This window comes from Seriola aureovittata, chromosome 22 (genome assembly GCF_021018895.1).
Source record: "Seriola aureovittata isolate HTS-2021-v1 ecotype China chromosome 22, ASM2101889v1, whole genome shotgun sequence".
Classification (NCBI taxonomy): Eukaryota; Metazoa; Chordata; class Actinopteri; order Carangiformes; family Carangidae; genus Seriola; species Seriola aureovittata.
In genome coordinates this window covers 17,532,232-17,552,955 of record NC_079385.1, presented here as the reverse complement: position 1 = coordinate 17,552,955, position 20,724 = coordinate 17,532,232, and the positions used below count along the sequence as shown (strand labels likewise).

The following is a 20,724-nucleotide window of genomic DNA, read 5'->3' as shown; positions in this document are numbered from 1 at the left end:
AACTTGAACCTGGAAATTCCTGTTTCACTTTGGTTCTCTATTAGAGGAAGAAGAAGAAGAAGAAGAAAATGTACAGGTTTTCTAAAGGCCAGAGAGGAATAATGAAAGGGTTTTACGGAGATGGACAGACTGAGTGGATGCAAATAAGGGGAAAGGGAGACGGAGTGATATATGGAGAGAGATAGAGACCACTTAAGCCCTTGGCAAAGGATGGGACTCCGCCCGAGGTCGTTCATGATGAAAGCTGCCTCGATTTAAAGACACTGGCTTCGCTTTTGCCACATTCATCTGCGCTTCCTGTCTTTAACAATGCACTTCCTTTTTCCTGATTTCCTGCATTCAGCTCTCTGATAAAACAAGTCCCTGTGGACAAAGTGATTGATTCTATAGTGAAGCAGACCGCTGCAGGTTGTAGAAAACTCTGGCAGCTTCATTCAGTCACAGTAGTCGGGGTTTAAATTACATCAGTGGGTTCAAAGGTTTTAGACCAATTCCTACAAATGATACATTAATGGCTTTTCTGATACTAAACCAGGACAATTTTTATATTGATTATCTGTGTTTTTAGTGATGGAGAAAATACTAATAATGTTTCTTCATAATTTTCCACCTGCTGCTGTTCTGACTAAGTTTAGTGTTTTGCATAGATTGTCTAGCATTGTCCACTTTCCTTTTTTTTAAAAAAAAAAAAACTTATTATTTCTAATTATTTAAGTAAAAATCACTTTATTTTTCAATCATGTCTCTATCCACTCACTGAAACAGTCGGTGTGACTTATTGTTATTAAAGTCTGACCTTATTATTATTTGTATTTGGTACTAATTCTCAGTAAGATTTATTTTCCTGGGGCGCAATTCCTTCAGATAATAAATTATGATATATTACCTCTGATTAAGTTAATTAGCAGTAGAAAGCAGTTTAAATTAGCTCAAAATGTAGCTGCAACATTACAGTGATGTACACATGAACGCTTATACTATAATCAAATAATATAGCCTAATACATATTCTGAAATGGGCAATTCTGCATAATGAGTATTTTTATTTTGCTACTTTAAGTAGGCTATATTTTCTAATGCAGTACTTTTACTTTAACAGTGTTTCTATTGAGGTATTGCTACTCAAGTCAAAGATCTGAGTACTTCTTCCAGCATTTCCTGTAAAGTCATGTAGCCTAAAGATAAATAAATAAATATATAAAATAAATAAAAAATAAAAGCCCTAAATGTTTTTGCTAACCTGGTAGATGGAAACATACTGACACCAACATATGGGTCTAATTTGGGAACCAATATACTGAAACAAGTGACGCCACCAGGTGAGCGGGGCCCGGTAAGAGCTCAGCAACAGGTGAGTGCTGCTGGTCTCTCTTGAGCTCATGTTTTAATCCAGTATTTGTTTACAGTTTGGCGAATTGGCACAATTAAAAAATCATGCCGAATTATCTATTATCAGTTCGTGTTTGCAGTGTGTTAATGCATGTAGGGACAGCTGTCACTAAATTACTGTGATACTGTAGAAAACTTGAAAACGTGATGATTCTCAGGCAAATTCTGAAGCGTCTTTTTTCCTCTGATTTCTAAGCGGATTTCTTTGTTCTTCCAAAAAAAAAAAAAAAAAACACAAAAAACAACGTTTTTCACAATATCTGTGTTACCAGGAGGAGTTTTGAACAAATACCTTCAAAGTTAAAGCTTATCGTTGTTGAAAATATGATTATTTAGGCCTAGGTATTTGCGAGAGTTTGGCGGCAACTCCAGGAATTAACTGGTCCCAGCCAGGTAATACTCGGGGCCCATGACGCTCCACTCGACGATACAGCCATTTGTCATGTTTACAGGAGATATGTGTTTATAGGTGAGCTTTAGAGGAGCTAACAGGTGGATTTAGTTACCTTTTGAACAGACCAGGTTAGCTGTTTCAAGTGTTTATGCTAAGCTAAGTTAGCTATAGCTTCACATTCACTATGAGTGGTATTAACTTTCTCGTCTAATCTCGGTAAGAAAGTGAAGCCGTTTGATTTGTCTTTACAGTGACTATTAAAACTTTACAGAGCTGCTAATGAGGCTGTAAAATATTATTTTATTACGTTTGGCATTACTGCTTCTGATTATTTTCAATTTGAAACCTGGGAATTTAATGACAGAGACAATTCTTGTGAAATATTTGCAGTGTTGGAAGAAATATTCAGATCCTTTACTTCAGTAAAAGTAGTAATGTCACAGAGTAAAAATACTCTATTGCAAGTAAAAGTCCTGCATTTGAAGTATTGACTGATGAATGTACTTAAAATAACAACATATATCACTGTAAAATGACCTGTGAGTGATAAACTTTAATATATCAATGCTTTCATGTGTATAAAGTGTTGAATTTTCCTGTTGTAGATGGTTGAGATATAGATCATTTGAATTATAGTATGTTTTTTAAGCTACAAGATTTATTTTACATAACTATATATATGATTATTGAATATGATTTTGGCCATATTGAAAAAAAAACTTGTCAAATTCAATCCTACAAACCACAGTAATGAGATAAATATAATAATGACATCATTATTACTGCAATTTAATCCTCCCTATCATGGAATTTTACATTAAAATTCTGGTTTACATAATGTTTGGTAGTTTAATTCATCATTTCATTCATGTAAAGTGAATGAAATGTAGAGAGGTAGAAGTATCAAGTATCAAATGGAAAAACTAAAGTACCTTACATTTGTCCTTGAGTTCAGCTCGGACCTTCTGAGCTGATTCATGTTTGGAGGAAAGGTCAAGGACAGCAGGGGTCTCTGGTTGAATTATTTATTAACATTTTTCGTGTTTCTCTGCCCCCTTAGCTGTTTGACGTCAACTCCTGAGTTACCTGATTTCCTGCCTGGATTTCCTCCGATGTCCTCATCCCGCACGATCTGCTGTACGTCAACGTGAGCTGTGTTTTTCTGTTTGCACTCACTCCAAAGAGACTAAACACACATAAAACAAGAGCTCTGACACCACTATATAGTAGGTTAAACCAGGGCTAACAAATGTTAATACTGGACCAGACTAGGCCCAAAAATACCAGTAAATATACTCCCAAACCAGATATTTAATATTGGACCAAACCAGGCTCAAAACACCAGTAAATATTGGACCAAACCAGGCTTAAAACATCAATGAATATTTGTTGTGACGTGCTCCTGCAGTGAGAGGGTCAAACAAAGCCACGGAGAACCCGCTGAACTTCAGATTTGTGGCTGGGAGGCACTTTAAAACTAATCAAGTTAGCTCAAAGAGGAAATTATAGCTGCTTTTTTCAGCGCCCCTCAGGTTCAGCATTGGGTTCAATTCAGCCTCCAGGGTTTCAGTTTTCCTGTAAAGAACTCAATCAAAAATCACACGATGAAATGTGTTGCATAACGGCGCCAACCGACGATCACAGCGGCTTTTACGACATCAATAACATTGAAATTCGTGTCCCTGCTCTTTCCTGCATATTAGTTTGTGATTGCAGCTCTGACCGTTTCTTATTTCCCTCTTCAATTCAGATCAATCAAGGCCAGACGGTCAGAAGTCGACAAGCTCCTCAATCGGAGATGAGAGAGAGCAATCATAGACCCGCGGCTCATCCTGCACCTTTCGCTGCTGTTTTGCATCCAGATGGAAAAACACGTTTCTTCTCTATGACTCATGTTTTCCAGAGTAAGTAAAAAGGGGGAAATCCTGCGGAAGTGTAGGAGTAGTGGTGAAAGGTAATTGAAACAGTATTATGGGGGGGGGGGTTAAAAAATCTAATGATATATCGACCAAAACACAAAATATAAACAAAGTTTTTCGATGAGCATCCTTAACATTTGATTATTGATGAGTTCTGATTGAGAGATGTGCTGAAAGAGTAAAAAGTAAACTTGAACGATAACACAAATATATATAAAATGATAAGTTGTTACTGTTGTCGTTCAGTATAATTGAAAAGGTTCCTCTTTATAGACAAAAACTAATTATAAGATCGTTTTTGGGTTAAATTAATTTTTTATTCTGTCACCGTGATTAATTTTAATGTCTTCATTGGTCGAGTTTATCCATTTACAAATACTCATTTATTTTAATCTATATGATGCAAGCAGGAAAGCATTTTCCAACCACTGTACACGTCAGTCTTTAAAAGCCCTTTAATGATGCAGTAGACTGATACAGTGACTGAAACATGCACACGTTTATTTCTAGTGTTTTTCCACTGGACTAATGATGCCTCTAATATTAGCAGTTCTAGCAGCTGCTTTGAAACGTGGTGGTCAGACGTTAGCTAAAGGGGGTTAGCGTTAATTCTGAAAACAGTTTTAAAACCTTAAAGACAAACTACCAGTGAAATATAATCGGTAAAAACAAAATGTCTTTCCGACGCTCGGACTATAACTAAACCGAGAAGCGAGTCGTGGATATATTTAACATTACGTCATTTAGGGAGAATGAGCTGAACGATATGCGATAACAGCATCAGCTGTCTTCCACTGACAAGCCATGGCATTAGTTAGCTTTGTAGCTAACTACTTTAGCAACAGATAAACTGCAACCATGTTGTTCAGCACTGTTGCTCTTTGCCCTTTATATTGTTTCCCTGTCTTGCCACAACATGTCTCATATGTGTCTTAATAAACGCACAAAAAAATGAATCAGAAAACTTATAAGACCGAAGGTAAAAAAAGTTTTTAAAAAATTGTTATTTGGGGAAATAAACAGTAGAAAATGTCTATACACTTTTATATAGAATAGAAATATTTGCTAATTTTCTTTATCATATATGACAGTTAATTAACGTTCTTTTATTTTACATTTTATAAAGTAAACGATTGATTAATTAATCAGATTAATAGTTAATGAAACTAATCTTTAGTTGCAGCCCTTTTCATGTATTTAGTCATAAAGCAAAATATAGGACAAATTGATTATTTGGCGCTAGAGGAAAAGTCAGAGCAGCTGTGTCACGTCACCTGTAAACCTCCTGTTACCTGTGTGACGTGTTTCTGTGCAGTCAGAGAGAAGAAGAAAATAGTCAGACGTCATATGAGGATACAAGGAATTAACATTTATCTTTCTTTACAACATGTGCAATATATATAATCCAACAATATACAGATGACACAATACATTACATTAATAAAACGTCTTTACACCAACAACAACAACATCTATCACAGACCCCAATGCAGAGCAGTACAAGTGTGTGTGTGTGTGTGTGTGTGTGTGTGTGTGTAATATAGTCTAAATTAAAACGCAGTGCAGTTTTAATCATCGTTAACGTACATTACATTTGTTATCTTCATCACTCTCATCCATTTAACAGTGGAAGTGACTGAGTGAGCTCACATGACTTTAGTGTGGCTGTAAAAATAATTAAGTTTCAAATTACTTCATTTACTTCGTTTCAAATCTAACAGGGTATATTGAGGAGGTCGCGCACCTTTCAGAGGTGATTAATCTGGTGGATGGACCGGAAATTAATCCGCAACAATTCTGATAAGACTTTAATTGTTAAAGTTGTGTTTTTTTTTTTTTTTTTTAAATGACACAAATTTCTGATGTTCCAGTTTTTTCTTTTGTCTTATGTTGGAAGAAGTAAAATTAACAGTACTGCATTATAAAAAATACTCAATTACACAAGTCCCACATCAAAAATATTACTCAAAGGTACAGAAGAATTAGCAGCAAAACATACTTTAAGTATCAAAAGTAAAAGTACACAGTGTAATATTTATAATATATTTATAAACTTAAATTTGATATGATCAAAGTGTTCCTAAAACATACTTTTTGCAGTGTAATCTGTTATAATGCATCATATTTTATGAAAGTAAACGGAATATTTCTGTGGCGTTTGGACCTAAAATGAACGTGTTGGATTGATGTACATTTTTTTTTAAGATGAAACAATTAATCAATAACAATTGAGAAAAATTAACTGGCAGAGAAACTATTGAAAATAACTCCTATATAACCCGAGTACCTTTAGTACCTTTCACACGTGGAGTGACATGTATGTGTATGTGTGTGTGATGCTGCAAATGTAAAGAAATGTATTTGGATAGTTTGACATAAGACAATATCAGTTAGTGACGGTCGGTCCTGTAAAGCAGAGACCCGGTCCGGTCCGGTCCGGTCGACGGACATGAACAACAGTAAACGAGCTGCGATCTTGGGAGGATTGTTTTTATGTTAAACATTATTCAAATCACTCTCACCGCTCTCATAACGAGCCAGATATTTCCCTCAGGAGCTGGTGGAGACCAAACACAGAGCTAAAAAAGAGATGAAGTACTGGGTTTAGATTCATCAGGTGACACAAACGCCACGCCACACACGAGCGATCACCTCACTCTGTGGCAGCTGGATGTGGAAATAACCGGCTGTTTGCTCACACGTTCACCACACCAGCCTGAAAGGTGACGACAAAATTAGTTATTGCAGGTTTAAGAGTATTGTTTTCGTCGGATGTTTGTCTGGCATCTTTAGAGATAATGAAGGGAGGTTACTCAGGTGCAGTTTTACATCCTACATCAGCTCATTTGAGGCGTGTTTCACCTGCTGAATCACACTGAAGTGCTGCTAAAACCACCAGAGCAGGAGTTAGAGGACTCATGTCGATGGCTCCAACAGTGAATAACTCATCACCTTATGTCAAAAAATACAAGGGATTATTTCAAGAAAATAACTTTACAGTTTAGCTGATGATATTCTACATTTATCTTACTGTGAAAACACTTAATTGTTTGAAGTATCCAAAGCCTGAAGTGTCTTATTCCTCCGAGCCATAGAGCTCAGTGACATGTTCCTTCATTAACACGAACACACACACTGTAGTTTATTCTGACTCAGTCGAGACACACACACACACACACACACACACACACCATTTTGATGCCACAAATACTCACGCGAGCACCAAATGTGGATTAATCCGCCACAGAAAATAGTCCCCAACTCTATTTCTACCTCTGTTTCCTACTGTTTGTTAAAAACTACAGTGACCAGCTTTACTGAGCTTTTTTGAAAAGTGAAACTACATATTTGTGAAGTCTTTTTTTTTTTTTTTTTGCATTATGTTTTCAGTTGGAAGCAGTGGCAGGATGAACAACACATGGGGTTTGCAGATGAATGAGATTACAGTAAAGTAACACGGGAATCATCCTTTAAATCTCTTAAACGTTAACTTTGTAAACTTGCCTCACACATTAAAATTCATAACACATCTCCAAGCACATACACAGAATTGTTCATTAAATGTTTTTCCACAGGCATGCTTACTGTAGTTCGTACACAACATCACATTTTGGTGCATTCAGACCAGATATGGGAGAGTTTATTCTCACTGTAAAGTTTTTATTTACTCCTGTAGCCCCGGTTTGTGGAGCGCCGCCACTCGAACAGCTGATGGTCTGTTTCCTCTTCTAGGAGTCAGACTGTAATCTTAATATCTACAGGAAACAACCCCCTTAAAGACATGTATGTATGTTGACATATGAGAGTCAGCAGATGCTCATAATCAGCCATTTTTCATATGTTTTGACATTTAATTACAGCAAAGAGCACAGACAAGACCACCATGCTAACAGCTGAAGTTTAACCTGACAGACTGAAGAGTTGTTAAAACTCTGTTTCTAACAGCAGTGTGAACCTTAACAGACCCGACATCAAAAACAACCACGCAGTAAACTTTTCCACTCCGGATCGGACCAAAGAGGAGAAACTGTGGGTGTGACCGCACCCTCAGGTGAGATCACACCTTCTTCCACTGCTAGAAACCAGCAGATTAAACCAGTTCATGTTTCCCGTGCAGTCTTAGCCAAGCAGATGCACACACATAAAGGCGGTGTGCCCGGCGGTCAGGATGCAGACGGGACCTGCGGACAGTTTTTAGGGATGTGGTTCAGGTCTCTGAACGGATCGGAAAGGCGCGGCCCCTGCAGGCGGGACAGCAGCGTGGTCCGGCGGAAGCTGCTGTCCGAGTCCTGGGGTTGGCCGAACTTGTTCCTCAGCCGGCGGCAGCACGGCAGGCTGCCGGCGAAGTCCGAGAGGAGGTGGCCGCTGAAGATCATGTAGATCCAGGGGTTGCAGCAGCTGTTGAGGCTGGCCAGCAGGGCGGAGAGCGTCACGGTGGTGCTCTCAGAGTCTGCAGGGGAAACAGAGAGAGAGAGGCAGTGACTCTGAGGTGTTAGCAGCTGATCTGAGGGGGTTTATTTTCTCCGGTGCTGCAGCCTGTTACGTGTGTTTGAGCCTCTGGTAGAAATCAGTGGATTCACAGCTTGGATTTTACTCAGAAAAAAGCTGCAGACAGACGGACACTGTGGCTGCTGGCGGGGTCGACTTATCAAGCTACCCCTGCCTCTAATACCAAACCTTACAAGGAAAAATAAAACTACTGCTATCACTAATATCTAGTAAGAATTTTAGGCCTGAAAAATCGCTGCTGAACTGGATGTGCTGTCAGCAGGTGCAGTCGTTGAGAACGGCTGATCTGACGGCACAATAATTACACAGTCGCACAAAACGCATGAAAGCAGCAGCAGAAATACCCTGCGCATCGGTCCTGCGAACTTCAGATTGTGTCCCTTCTGCTGGTAAAAATTTACCTTGGTATTCGCTGTAGGGCTGCAGCGTCACACCTGCTACTGAGCATTGAAGAGCTGCTGGGTTTCAGGTGATCTTTATCTAAACTTTTAAAATGTATTTTCACATTTAAATATTGAAACACATCAGGGAGGATCCGACCGTGAACAGGCAGCTGGAATCATATATCCTGAACTCTGTGGCTCCTCTAGTGAAAATCCTAATTATATATTTCTTTATCCAATAGTCCTTAAACCTCCAAACGCATTAATGTGAATTCATGTGCAGCTGTTGTAGAAATGAACTCACTGTATGAACTGAGTTTTCCCCAGTGATGAGCTCACAAGGTCGGTTAACGGTTAAATCCCAGAGTCGTGTCAAGAGGATGATTAATGAAGATATCCAAGGTTGTGGAGAGGTGTGTGTTTCTGTGTGTGTGTGTGTGTGTGTCTGAAACACAGGTGGAAATAATCTGAAATTGCGTAGAGTGTTTCTGCCTTCTCTCTGTTTTTTATTATTTATCTATTTTTTTATTACTATTCATTTAGTTCCTTGTCGTGCGCCCACACAGCTTTCACCAGTTCTGTCCAGCAGCAGCAGCAGCTCGGAGCAGGTTTGATCGTTCTACTCGGTCGGGTCAGGAGTCTTGTCGTGCTGCGTGGGGCCTGGTGGTTCTGGTCCAGGATTGATTTAAGTATAATTGCAGGTAAAAGTCTGATGCTGATGTTGAGCTTTACAGATGCGCGGCAGGTTTGCAGAACTGTTAACGTGTCCGGGCAGAAAACGGAAAGTATCTCCCCATTTTGCAGTCATGCTACGTTTTAATTGCATTTCTTATTTTTCTGCTGCAAATGGAACTAGATTATAGGCTTATAAGGCATTTCTTTTCTTTTTCATCGTCCGCTGCACAGGACCTCCTGATTATCAGGAAGTATTTCACACGCTGCACAAGTCTATTAAGTCTTGACGCTGAAACTATGAATTTTAAATCGTTCGTCACAGCAAGCATTTCATTTTTATCTTCAGCTCACCATCCAAAACCCCTCGAGAAGTCACTGTGTCCAAGCTTCACGCCTCCACCTGTTTCACATGGATGAGCCAGTGTCACTGTATTAATCCTGCCTACAAAGCTCTGATTGGCTCGGATCGGTTCTCCAGCTGTGGAAACATCTGTCACTGAGCACAATATATTCTCGCTCCCATCTCGTCGCACACAGAAGCTTGGTCAGAATCCTTTCAACATGCAGATGCAGTGTACTTTTTGAATGAATGAGGCGACATTCATGAACAGCAGCAGCGACACCAGGAAGTGGTTGTGTTTGGATGTTGGGCGACTGTCACACCAGAGACCTGAGACCACATCCTGAGTTCCTGTCTGTGGTTTAGGCAACAAAAACACTGGGTTAAGGTTAAGGAAAGAGTGTGATTTAATACAGAAAAGTTCACAGTGACTTCAAAACCATGATTCAGGCTCAGCCCAGACACGTCAGCAGACAACAGGCTGCCGTCGCACATGGGAGAAGTTTTCCTCCTGGGCTTCCTGCCAGAGAGCTCTCTGTCTACACTACCTTCTGCCTGAAAGGCTCTGCGGCAGAAGGTTGCATGAAGACGGGCAAAGTCCACATCAGAGCAGATTGTCGTGGTGGATTATTGGTTCTCAACCTTTTCCACATGAAGGACCCCGATCTGATTTGATTTGATTTTGTCCCAGAGTCCTCCGTCCGATAAGATTTTTCCTTTTTTATTTTTTATTACAGGAAGTGTTTGAAACCCATTACTAAAACATATATACGTGTATATATGTCACTATATCACTGTGGTACTTATGGAGCCCCCCTCAAGGACGCTCCATGGACGCCACTTTGAGAACCACTGACCGAGCGGGCTGCAGTTTGATTCCCATGTTACTTTTTTTGACTTTGTTAACTTACTATTTTCAGCTTTTCTTTATCTGAGACTCTCCTGGATTTAGAAAGTTTTGAACAACACTGCAGATTCTTCTCCTAGCCACCAAAGCAAAACCTTTTCGACTTTACATCTAAACTTCAGCATCTCAAAGGTTTAAAACTGCACACTTTAAACTGATGTTGACTAAATTCAACATGCTTGTCTGTTTAGCTGAATCATCTCAGCTGTAATTTTTGAATCGTCACGGTCGTGTGGGTTAAAGATCAGAGCTCCGCCCTGAGAAACTGCAAACAGAGAGAGGAATGCTGTGGACCATTACTTTTCAATTTTTTGGATCAAAGCTGCTGTTGCTGCTGCTGCATTTTTGACCGTCTTTATGTCAAACAAGGACGAGAACTCGATGTTCCTCTGAAAAAGTATTCCCGTCAGGTTCGGAAAAGAAATAAAAAATTCCGAAAGCAGCACGCAGCCTATCAGGGATCAGCAAAGCTCCCTTTGAAATGAAATTCTTCAGGTGGGTGAACAGCTGCTTCAGTCTGACCACGGCAGGTTTTCAACAGACTCTGAGGCTGGAAAGTAAAATTTATATCCTCACCTCCATCATATGGAAATCACACTACACTGACTGCACACGCCTGGGGTTTAATGAAAAGTCAAATGTTTATTCTGTGGACAGTTTTAAAGTATTTCCACTTTTCAGAGTCACCTTGACACATGAGGAAATTATTCCAGAGATAAATTAGTAAGATATTTGGCTTTTAATTAAAACTCAAACTTGGGCAGTAAGTGTTGTGACACATTCAAATATTGTCCAACTAAGGTGATGCACTTTTGCAGATTGATTGTCCACGCTTATTCACCTGCTTTTTAATTAAAGTTCCTCTCCAGTTTATGTAAAAATACTAAATGCTATGATTAATATTTTGTTTAACACGGTTTTCCCACATAAAAAGTAAAAAAACAAAACTGGTCTGGAAGCTCGTCTACTCTTCCTTTTACCACGCAGCACACAGTTAGCACAGTTAGCGTCTTTTATTTGTTCATGTTGTTTGTTAGCTTGTAACTGGCGGTGTCTGACCCGGTGTGAGCAGCTGTGCTGATGCAAACTCTCACTCTCTGTACTGACAAGGTTTCAGGTTTATTTAGCCCCGCCCCACATCCCCACAAACTGACAGGATTGGTTCCTTAGGTTTGTGACATATGAAACCCTGACTGTCTGAATCTGTTTTTATGAACACTGATTTTTGATCACTTTTTTGACTTTTAATAGTTTGGAAAGTTGAGATGGAAACTGCATTTTGTACCTTCAGAACTAACGATATCCCATCAGCCTCAGCTGCACTTTGTGTTCAAATTGGTGCTAATTAGTGAATGTTAGCTGCAGCCTGTTTCATGGTCATACCGCTCTGAAAATGTGCATGAATTTATTTAAATTTCTGTCAGTACTTCCCAGCTGTTTATTACAATAACAGTTAATAATGTCACTGAGTAGCCTAATCAAAACTAATTAAGATTAAAAAGATCATGTATAAACGTAATGTTAAGATGGGGGTATTGAACACTAAACATTATATCTTTAGTAACTAAAATAAATGAGATTTAAGACTTTTAAATAACTTTTAAGGCCTTTTATTTTGAAAATGTTTTCCCTTTTAAGACTTTTGAAGACCTGTAGATGACACCCTGTGTGAACATTCATGGAGATTTGTTGATGCAACATTTCAGCCTGGATCAAAGTGGTGGACCCACATCTTTTCCTCCTGATTGGAGTGAACTCAGGTGTCTGTGTCCATTATCACCACACCTGTGGATGAAGTAAAAACACAATCCTCCTTTTTCCCGGAAAACATTTTTAGATTTTTCTTGTGAAATACTGGATGATTATTCCTCCCCGGGACTTTAAAATCATCTGAAATGAATCAACTTGAAACACTCTTTAGTTAAATTGATGACAGCTCAGACTTTATACTTTATCGTGCTTTATGTGAAAGTCTGTGTTTCCCCTGATAAAGACTACCGCGTGAGGAGGGGCGGGAGGAGGACGCGCATGGCACCAGAAACACTGCAGCTACAACATGAATGGGTTCTGTGAGGTGTAAACGGACACAGGGCGGGAAAACTCACCGTCCCAAGAGAAGGTCTCGTCCCACACTGACCACATCTGCACGGTGAAGAACGGCGCCCAGCACACCACGTACGCCACCACGATCACGAAAGTCATCTTCACCGTGCGTAATTTGGCGCGGGAGATGGTGCTGACGCTGCTGACCGAGTTCCTGCCCAGGATCCCGTCCTTGGTGGCCTCTGCCACCGCGCCCACGCTCTTCCTCCGGGTCTTGTGTTTGAGGTTCCTCCAGATCGTGCGGCAGATGAATCCGTAGCACAGCACGAGCACGACCACTGGCACGAGGAAGATCCCGGCCGTGAACCAGGTGATGTACGCGCGCAGCCCCCACGGCTCCATGAAGTGTCCCCAGCAGTCGTAGACGGCCGAGCCGGGGTGCACCTCGCTCAGGGAGAAGATGAAGTACTGCGGGGTGCTGAGGACCAGGCTGCACGCCCAGGTGGAGCCGATCATGATGTACGCGCGCTGCGTGGGCTGCTGGAGAGTCTGCAGCGGGTGGCAGATGGCGATGTAGCGGTCCAGGGTCATCATCACCATCATGTAGGTGGAGGCGAACATGCCCAGCACCTGCAGGTGCTTCACGATGCGGCACAAAAAGTCCGGCCCGTAGAAGCGGAAGGTGATCTCCCAGCAGAGCTGCGGCAGCACCTGGAAGAAGGCCACCACCAGGTCCGCGAGACTCAGGTGCTTCATGAACAGGTGCATGCGCGACGGTTTCCTCCGGGTTTTGTACATGGCCAGCAGCACGCTCACGTTCCCCACCACGGCCGCGAGAAACGCAAGGCTCAGGACGGTGATTTCGATCTTGGCCACCTCCTCGTTCCGTCCAAACGGGTCGGTGGCGTTTCTCCTCCCGCTGATGTTCCCAGCAGCGGCGGCGGCACCGGCGGCACCGGCCTCCAGCTGCTGCGTCAAGTTGAACCCCTCCGTGCAGTTTCTGCCCGTGATGTTGCAGGAGCTCTCCGAGGGGAAGAGCATGGTGGCCTCCTCTCCTCCGGACGCACAGAGGTGGCTGCCCGCCTGTGCGTAACCGTCACCAGCGGAGACCGTGGCTGTCAAACTCCCCGATTACTCCAGCGTGCGCGAGACGATCACCGAGTGGAGAGTGAACCGGAATAAAAAATAACTAACAAAATATCCAAAAGAGTTTTTCCACCGTGACGCACAACAACTCCTGGTGTGGATCCGAGCTGCACTGCTGCAGATCCAGCCTCTTTTAAAGGCTCCTGCCCCTGTGGCCAGACCAGACACCAGACCCCCCCCCCCCACACACACACACACACACACACACACACACACACACACACACACACACACACACACACACACACACTCTCAACACACACATATATTCACCCCAACCCAACCCAACACACACACACTTCCTCTTCCCTCCCACCCTCTAAACAACAAGATGAAGTGGAGTCTGCTGAATATGTGGCTAGAAAAAAAAAAAAAATCATTTTTAGTTTTTGTTTTTTCATGGAAAATTATGGAGGATGATTTTTACCCAGAATTGAAATTAAAATGGAAATTGTTAGAAGGCAAATGGAAAAGAAAAGAGTGGATGCACAAAGGATGGAGGAGAATTAATGTTTTCTTTTCTGCTTAAGCCTCAAGCTTTTGCATTTAAGCTTCTTTATTTTCCATTTCAGGATTTTAAATTCATCCCAGTTTCCAAGGTGACGTGTTCAAATGTCTTGTTTTGTTCAAACAACAGTCCAAAACCTTAAAGATATTAATTTTACCAAAACAAACAAGAGGAAACCAGGAAACTCTCAGATTAGAGAAACTGAGATCGAAATCTTTTTATGATTTTGCCTGAAAAACGGTTAATAGATAATTAATGCATTCTTGCTGAAATTAATTTTCTGTCTATTAATTAATTGACTAATCATTTCAGCTCTAGGGGGCGTCACTTTTTAGGTTAATTTACTTTGAAAATCCAGCTTGTCTCCTCCATCAAATCAGACCAGAAAAATTTTCTATCAACCTAAATGACAGAAAGACGACAACAACAACTGGATGGATCACTATGAAATTTAGCTGCAAATATTATAGATATAATATACGGGTTTGGACCAAACTTGGTGGCGACATCGGGGATGGGCCAAGGAAGAATCCATTACATTTTGGTACAGATCCGGTTAAAGGGACGGATCCAGGAGTCATTTTTTATCACTTTATCTCAAAGGCATTTTTCAACACTTAGACCAATTTCCCAGGAAATAACATTTGAATCTTTATGTAAAGAAAGTTCGTACAAGTTGTTCCAGATAAAGAACATGTTGAATCTGCATTACACGCAGAGTCGTAGAAGGAAACAGTGTATGTGGCACCAGCAGCATTTATCAACGCTCTCACATCCTGTCCAGTCTCCGTCCAGGTCGCAGGTCACACTGCTGCAGAGGCCGAAGCTGAAAAGAGCCGGCTGAATATATGAAAAATTACCCACAACCCACCCCTTTCCCTCGCTGCCATTTGTTTATGCTCATAATAAGATCATTCGTTTAAATGTCAGAAATCTTAAGCTGATGTGTTTTAAATGTTTTGTCCCCAAAACCGTCCAAAAACAAAAGATATTAAACTTACAAATCCTCACATTTAACAGGCTGATGGGATTATTTCTCTGTCAGCTGATTGATTGATCAAATAATAATTTCCTTTGGAACATTTCCCAGAATACTTGTAATTAGCATCCAATTAACACCCGCCCTCCCCTCACGTAAATATTGATTTAACCTTCCATTAATTCTGACCGTGACGCCATCTGTGTGTGTGTGTGTGTGTGTGTGTGTGTGTGTGTGTGTGTGTGTGTGTGTGTGTGTGAGGAGGAGGGGCTTGAGTGAGTCTGTGCAGCATTAATGTGTTTATGTGGCGATAACCCGATAACCTCAGACACAGCGCTTGTTTTCTCAGCATTGACTGCTGCCTCGCTCAGACACGAGTGGAAAACTTCCTGCGGGCAGATACACGAAGTCTCAAAGTTACAGCTTCTCTTCAAAACTCCACACACGCAGGTTTCACAACAACAACAACAACAACAACCTGCTGAAGTTCTCTCCTCCCCACATTCTTCAAACAGTCTTATCTTTTGTCCTTCGCCTCGCTGAATTCCTTAAAGTCCAAACAAACCTCACAGCAAATCTGTGACTTAATTATACATGAATAATGAGGACTTTAAATCTGTCGTCTTCTCTTGTTGTGTTTGTGCGATTTGAGTCTAAATTAAAGAGTTTAGCTCCAACAGAGTCACAAAAACTTCACAGTTCTGTCACTGTCAATGGGCAGAGACTAAAGCTCCATTCAGACTGGACTTATGTTCCTATAGGGGAGGCGGGGTGATTTTATTACCTGCACTGGTCAGTGATTTTAATCCTACCGGCAGCACGTATGTAGGTAATGTTTAACCTCCGCTCCAGGAATAATTGCAGCCACCGTTTTTTCTGTGAACTCGCTTTTCCTCCTCTATTTGAAATCTCGTCCAGTGCGGCAGCCTTGTATTTTAATAACTACTTCTCTTTTTTATCAGCTCAGTGTGAAATTAGAGGATTTTAAAAATGTTTCTCCTAATAACACCAACACATAGGTCTATTTCAGGAGAGGAAAACCCTTTAAAATATCAGCTACTGCGCAGCTGTAGTCTCAGGTGCATGCAGGTCGTGGTACTTCTTTGGCGCCATTGAAAGTAGCCGAATTAGCCAATAGCAGCGCCTGTTTGCAGTGAACGCATGGATTCACAGACAACTTTTTGATTCAAATTCACCTCATGCAGCATCTTCGCCTCTCCAGGGAGTCTTTTGTCCTTTCTGTTTTATCCTTTGTCCAGCTGAATGTCCACGTCTATTACAGATCATATCCTTTAATTTCCTGATGGTTAAAATGTCGCTCAGAACGATGAGTTAAATTATCAGGGAGCGCTATGAATATTTCATTTCTCACCTCCCTCTGTGAAGTTAATTCTGTCTGAATGGGGTTTAAGTTGCCTCCTTTTTTTTAGTTTTCTCGCTACACAAACTTTCCAAGCAAAACTTCCACATTTTGGGAAATAATCTTATTCATTATCAGATAAACATCCACAATTCCACTTAGGAAACACAGAGAAAAGCTGCTCTTTATAACTCCTGAACTTGCCTGAGAATCATCAATTTTTTAAGTTGAATTTAGTATCAAAGTAATTGATTGATAGTTTTCTGTACATCTAATTGCAAATGGCAGGAAGGAAAGCAAGCAAATTGCTTTTTCCTTTTACAATAAAACAGTAAAATTCATCTGCTGTTTTAATTTCTTGTCCACTGATGATAAAAACAGGAGACTATAACAATTAGTAATACTTTTATAAGTAGTTTTTAAAAACCTCATGCACATATTTTCTATGAGAGCTTGTATCCTCCTCCTCTGAGTTACAGTTTCATCCTCTGACACCGGAGTGAAGCACGCCATAACTTCTGGCACTCGCTGCCTTACAAGGCCACGACTTAGTATCTTAATGTTCAATCTATATGCAAGGAGCGTGTGTGGAGAGAGGGATTGTGAAGTCATCGAGGTTGACTGTGTTTTTCATGTCAAGTCGTCGTGCAGAGGCAGAACCAGCTGCTGATGCAGACCATTACATAATGTTGTGGTTAAACAATGGTGGGTAATGGTCAGGGCTGTCTGGAGCTGTAGATTTATTACGCTGTGATTATGAAACCTGTCACACTCGCATAATAATGATACATAACCCAGGCTGGTGTGGACACTGATAAGAGCTCCGATACTGCTGCACACACATGGGAAAGCACATGTTAGATACAGGTGTTTAATCATAAACACATTTTTATTTTCTGTTATGTCACCAAAGTTACAGGAATACATATTTTCTTCCACTTGGTTTGGTTTTAATTCTGTCACAAATCATACACAACACTTATAACAAGACACTTATTCAAACATTCACCTAAAAACAAACACAGCTCGAACATGGACACGACAACCAGAAACAAAACTTTTTAAAAAGTGGAAAGCTGCAGAAAGTGCCTGCGAAACATCTCATTTTTAAGTTTTCTTCAGTAGCGCAGAACTCCAGTGATAGTTGTCTGTACATCCAACATCATATATCAAAAAGGAAGTTTCATGTGAAGTTAATTTTACGAAAAGGCCAAAAAAGTTTACATCCGTTTACACAAGTGAAGACTGTAGATGTCGACTTAGCACTTAATTATATTGACGTGTAAAGATCCCATACAGTCTAAAGGTAGATGTCCATGTGTAGATTGATTATAGATCAGGTCTAGCTTCTATATTAATACTGTGAAAGTATCAAAGCCTCAGTCCACAGAGAAATGCACACAGCCTGTATTCAGAAACTGAGCCTTAAAACCAGCCGTCAGGACTTCCTGTGACTTTGTGATGTCACAATGAAGCAGTAACCGCCCTCAGCCATGCCCCGAGCCCCGCCCACCTGGACCCACCATTCAAACCTTGCAGGATTTGGTTTCTCTAAGTGTTTTTACCTGAAATCTGCTGTATTTGTATTCGATCACTCAGAAAACAATCAGCCAATAAGAGGAGAGGCTCAGAGCCTCCTCTCTTCTGATTGGCTCTCCGACCTGTTGTTACTAGAGCTCCAGAGAGAAGCCTGAGAGAGGAGATGTAAAACTACACTGAGTTGTTTTTTGACTCTCGAAACCACAAATATATCTTCTTATGGATCAACATTTCAAAATAAAACACAGGAGAAGAGGGAAATATGGAGCTTTGAGCTTGTATTAAAAAAACCTCTCCTAATAATGTTAATACTACCTGCATTTCTTAGTGACGTATATATTTTATCGTAGTGCCTGTGTATCTCAAAAAGTGATGATTCATAACCACTTTAACCTCAGTTAAGAGGTTAAGGTTTTTATTTCTTTTGTGAACGCATTGAGCTTCTGTACATCACCAAGGTTTCTGGAGTGATCTTGTCTTTTCATTGATTCCTGACCTTTCAGGTTTTTTCTCATCCTTTCAGTGTTAACTTGTGACTGTTGTTCATGTTCATGGTTCTCTCTGAGTCTTCCTCCAACAAATCCAACTTCTCATTTTTTATTATATACTTTATATTTCTCCCACGGGAATATAGGTAGACACAAGCTTGGTTGTGGTGGTGATAGTAAGAATGTGGACGACTTCTCAAATATTACAACAAATCAACATTTTCCTGGCTCACACTTTCACCACCTCACAGCTTTCTGCTGAAGCTGAATCATGTGTGTATGTTCATTGATGTCTTGCGGGTGATGAGTGACTTTAATCATCATTAAGTCGGGAGTTTTTGTTCCAAAATACATTATGTGGGTTCTCTCTGAGCCAAAAGTATCAGCCTTTGTTCCACGTGGATCATTGGTATTGATCTACAGGGCAATGAGGACTCACAGATGTGGCCATTTGCCGCAGTGAGACTGTAAATAAATTCCTCTTATTGCCCCTCTGAGTTTACTTCTTACTATTAACTATAAATTATCCCAATCAGTCTGCTGGGCTTCTCTATTATCTCCCAGGGTCCAGTTTGGACAGTTCAATACTGCAGTAATTCAACACTAAATCAACAACAGTCCTTGGGGCAAAATTTGAGGAGCCAGAGAGGAAAGAGAGAGAGAGGAAATACAGCAGTGAGAGTGAGAACGGATATGAGACGCCGGTAATGGACGTCTTCCACCACTCCGACTGTACAGGAGTTAAACTAGTGCCGGACTGTTTGTCAAGGTTTGCTGCTGCAGTTTGGTGCCTGTTGGTGTTAATAATTGTTTCACATGTTGATTTAAACTGACATTTTATTATCGGTGTATGTTTGAAAAGACGACGCGACGAACCTGCAGAGAATTATCAGCTGAATCTGCGTCTCCCACCTCGTCTTTACAGAGCTTTGTAGTGTTTATCTGTCCGGACACAAGCAGGCAGCTGTGTTTCAGAAAAACAGCTGTTAAAAAAGCTGTGTCCCATTTCAGGGGCCACTGCCTGCAGTCCGTATATAAGTGTACTTTAATGATTATGTCACACTTTGTGCACAGTATGGATGACGCCATGAGTAACTGCAGGTGGATTTCACGCTCATTTTTGTATCAGTGTTTTCGTTTATTCAGTTTCTGGTTTCAAGTTGAGACGGGTTTCTCTTTCATTTTGAAATAACACCACTCACTGGAAAAGTATGGGGTGGATTTATTTTGATATCTGCGAATACTTTAGCGATTCGTGCAGCTTTTAAGTACAAAAACAAACTTTTCACGTTGATCTCTTTGGGTCATTTTCTGTCTGATGTCGCTCTGAAACCCGACTTTGGTGAACTCAAATCAAACCTGCTGTAAATTTCTCAAAGCTGGAAACACGGGTCCACATCAGGAAGTCATAAGGCCCGACAACACGTCTGAAAAGTCGTGTTTCTGTTGTGAAAATCTTATCTTTATGATGATGCAGGCTTTAATTCATACGGAATTTATTTCATGTTGTAGCATTTCCCCCAAACATGATTTATTTATTATGTCGCTCTAATGTTTCTGTGCCTCTGTGGTGTCTTTAAGTGAAATCGTTAAATAAATACATAAATCATTTAACTCTAGACCCCGGTGTGATGTAATGTTATAGATGGGTACGGTTTGGCTGCAGATGTCTGCCAAGTATGGTCAAAATAGAAATCCTTGTATTGTTCTGTGACTATAAGTCATTAATGAAAGTCATGTATTGCCTTTTAGCCATAATTCCTTTTTATTTTCCTGCTCCTTGTTTTGCTGCAGGAGCGTTTGATCCCCAGCTGCGATGCTCAGACCTCACATTAAGATTCGCAGCAGCAGTTTCTCTTTTTGTCACATATTTCATTGATTGCATTTCACTGCTGCTTGTGAGTTTAAAGGTCACATTATTCTGCCACCAGGATTTTGTTTTGAAACACACATTGGCTCCAGATAAGAATAATATCTTTCAGGGTTTTTTACGGAATAAATTCATTTTTAGTTAAAGGGTAAAAGTTGAATAAATTTGTGAATATTAAATTCTGGCTCCTGCAGCTTCTATAGTAACAATTCAGATGCTGCAAAGTGGCCTGATTGGCAGGATTTGAGTTTTGTTTTAATGAGAAGGACAATTAGA

At 40.6% G+C, this 20,724-nt stretch overlaps 1 protein-coding gene and 1 long non-coding RNA gene across 3 annotated transcripts; one reads left to right on the top strand and one right to left on the bottom strand.

Annotated features, from left to right (window-relative positions):
- The first annotated feature begins 1,231 nt into the window (after positions 1 to 1,231).
- Positions 1,232 to 3,662, top strand: LOC130163826 (uncharacterized). 2 transcript variants are annotated; one of them, XR_008826528.1, is made up of 3 exons: positions 1,232 to 1,781; positions 2,843 to 2,919; positions 3,533 to 3,662. It is a non-coding gene; the product is annotated as an uncharacterized LOC130163826 (long non-coding RNA). The 2 variants fall into 2 exon arrangements; XR_008826529.1 differs by having other exon boundaries at positions 2,843 to 2,929.
- Positions 3,663 to 4,953: 1,291 nt separating this feature from the next.
- LOC130163180 (arg8-vasotocin receptor-like) lies at positions 4,954 to 13,867 on the bottom strand. The gene is made up of 2 exons (XM_056367104.1): positions 12,621 to 13,867; positions 4,954 to 8,151 (listed from the first exon to the last, which is right to left on the bottom strand). The coding sequence occupies exons 1-2, from the start codon at positions 13,597 to 13,599 to the stop codon at positions 7,865 to 7,867; spliced, it is 1,266 nt and encodes a 421-aa protein (XP_056223079.1). The 5' UTR covers positions 13,600 to 13,867; the 3' UTR covers positions 4,954 to 7,864.
- Between the last annotated feature and the right edge of the window lie 6,857 nt (positions 13,868 to 20,724).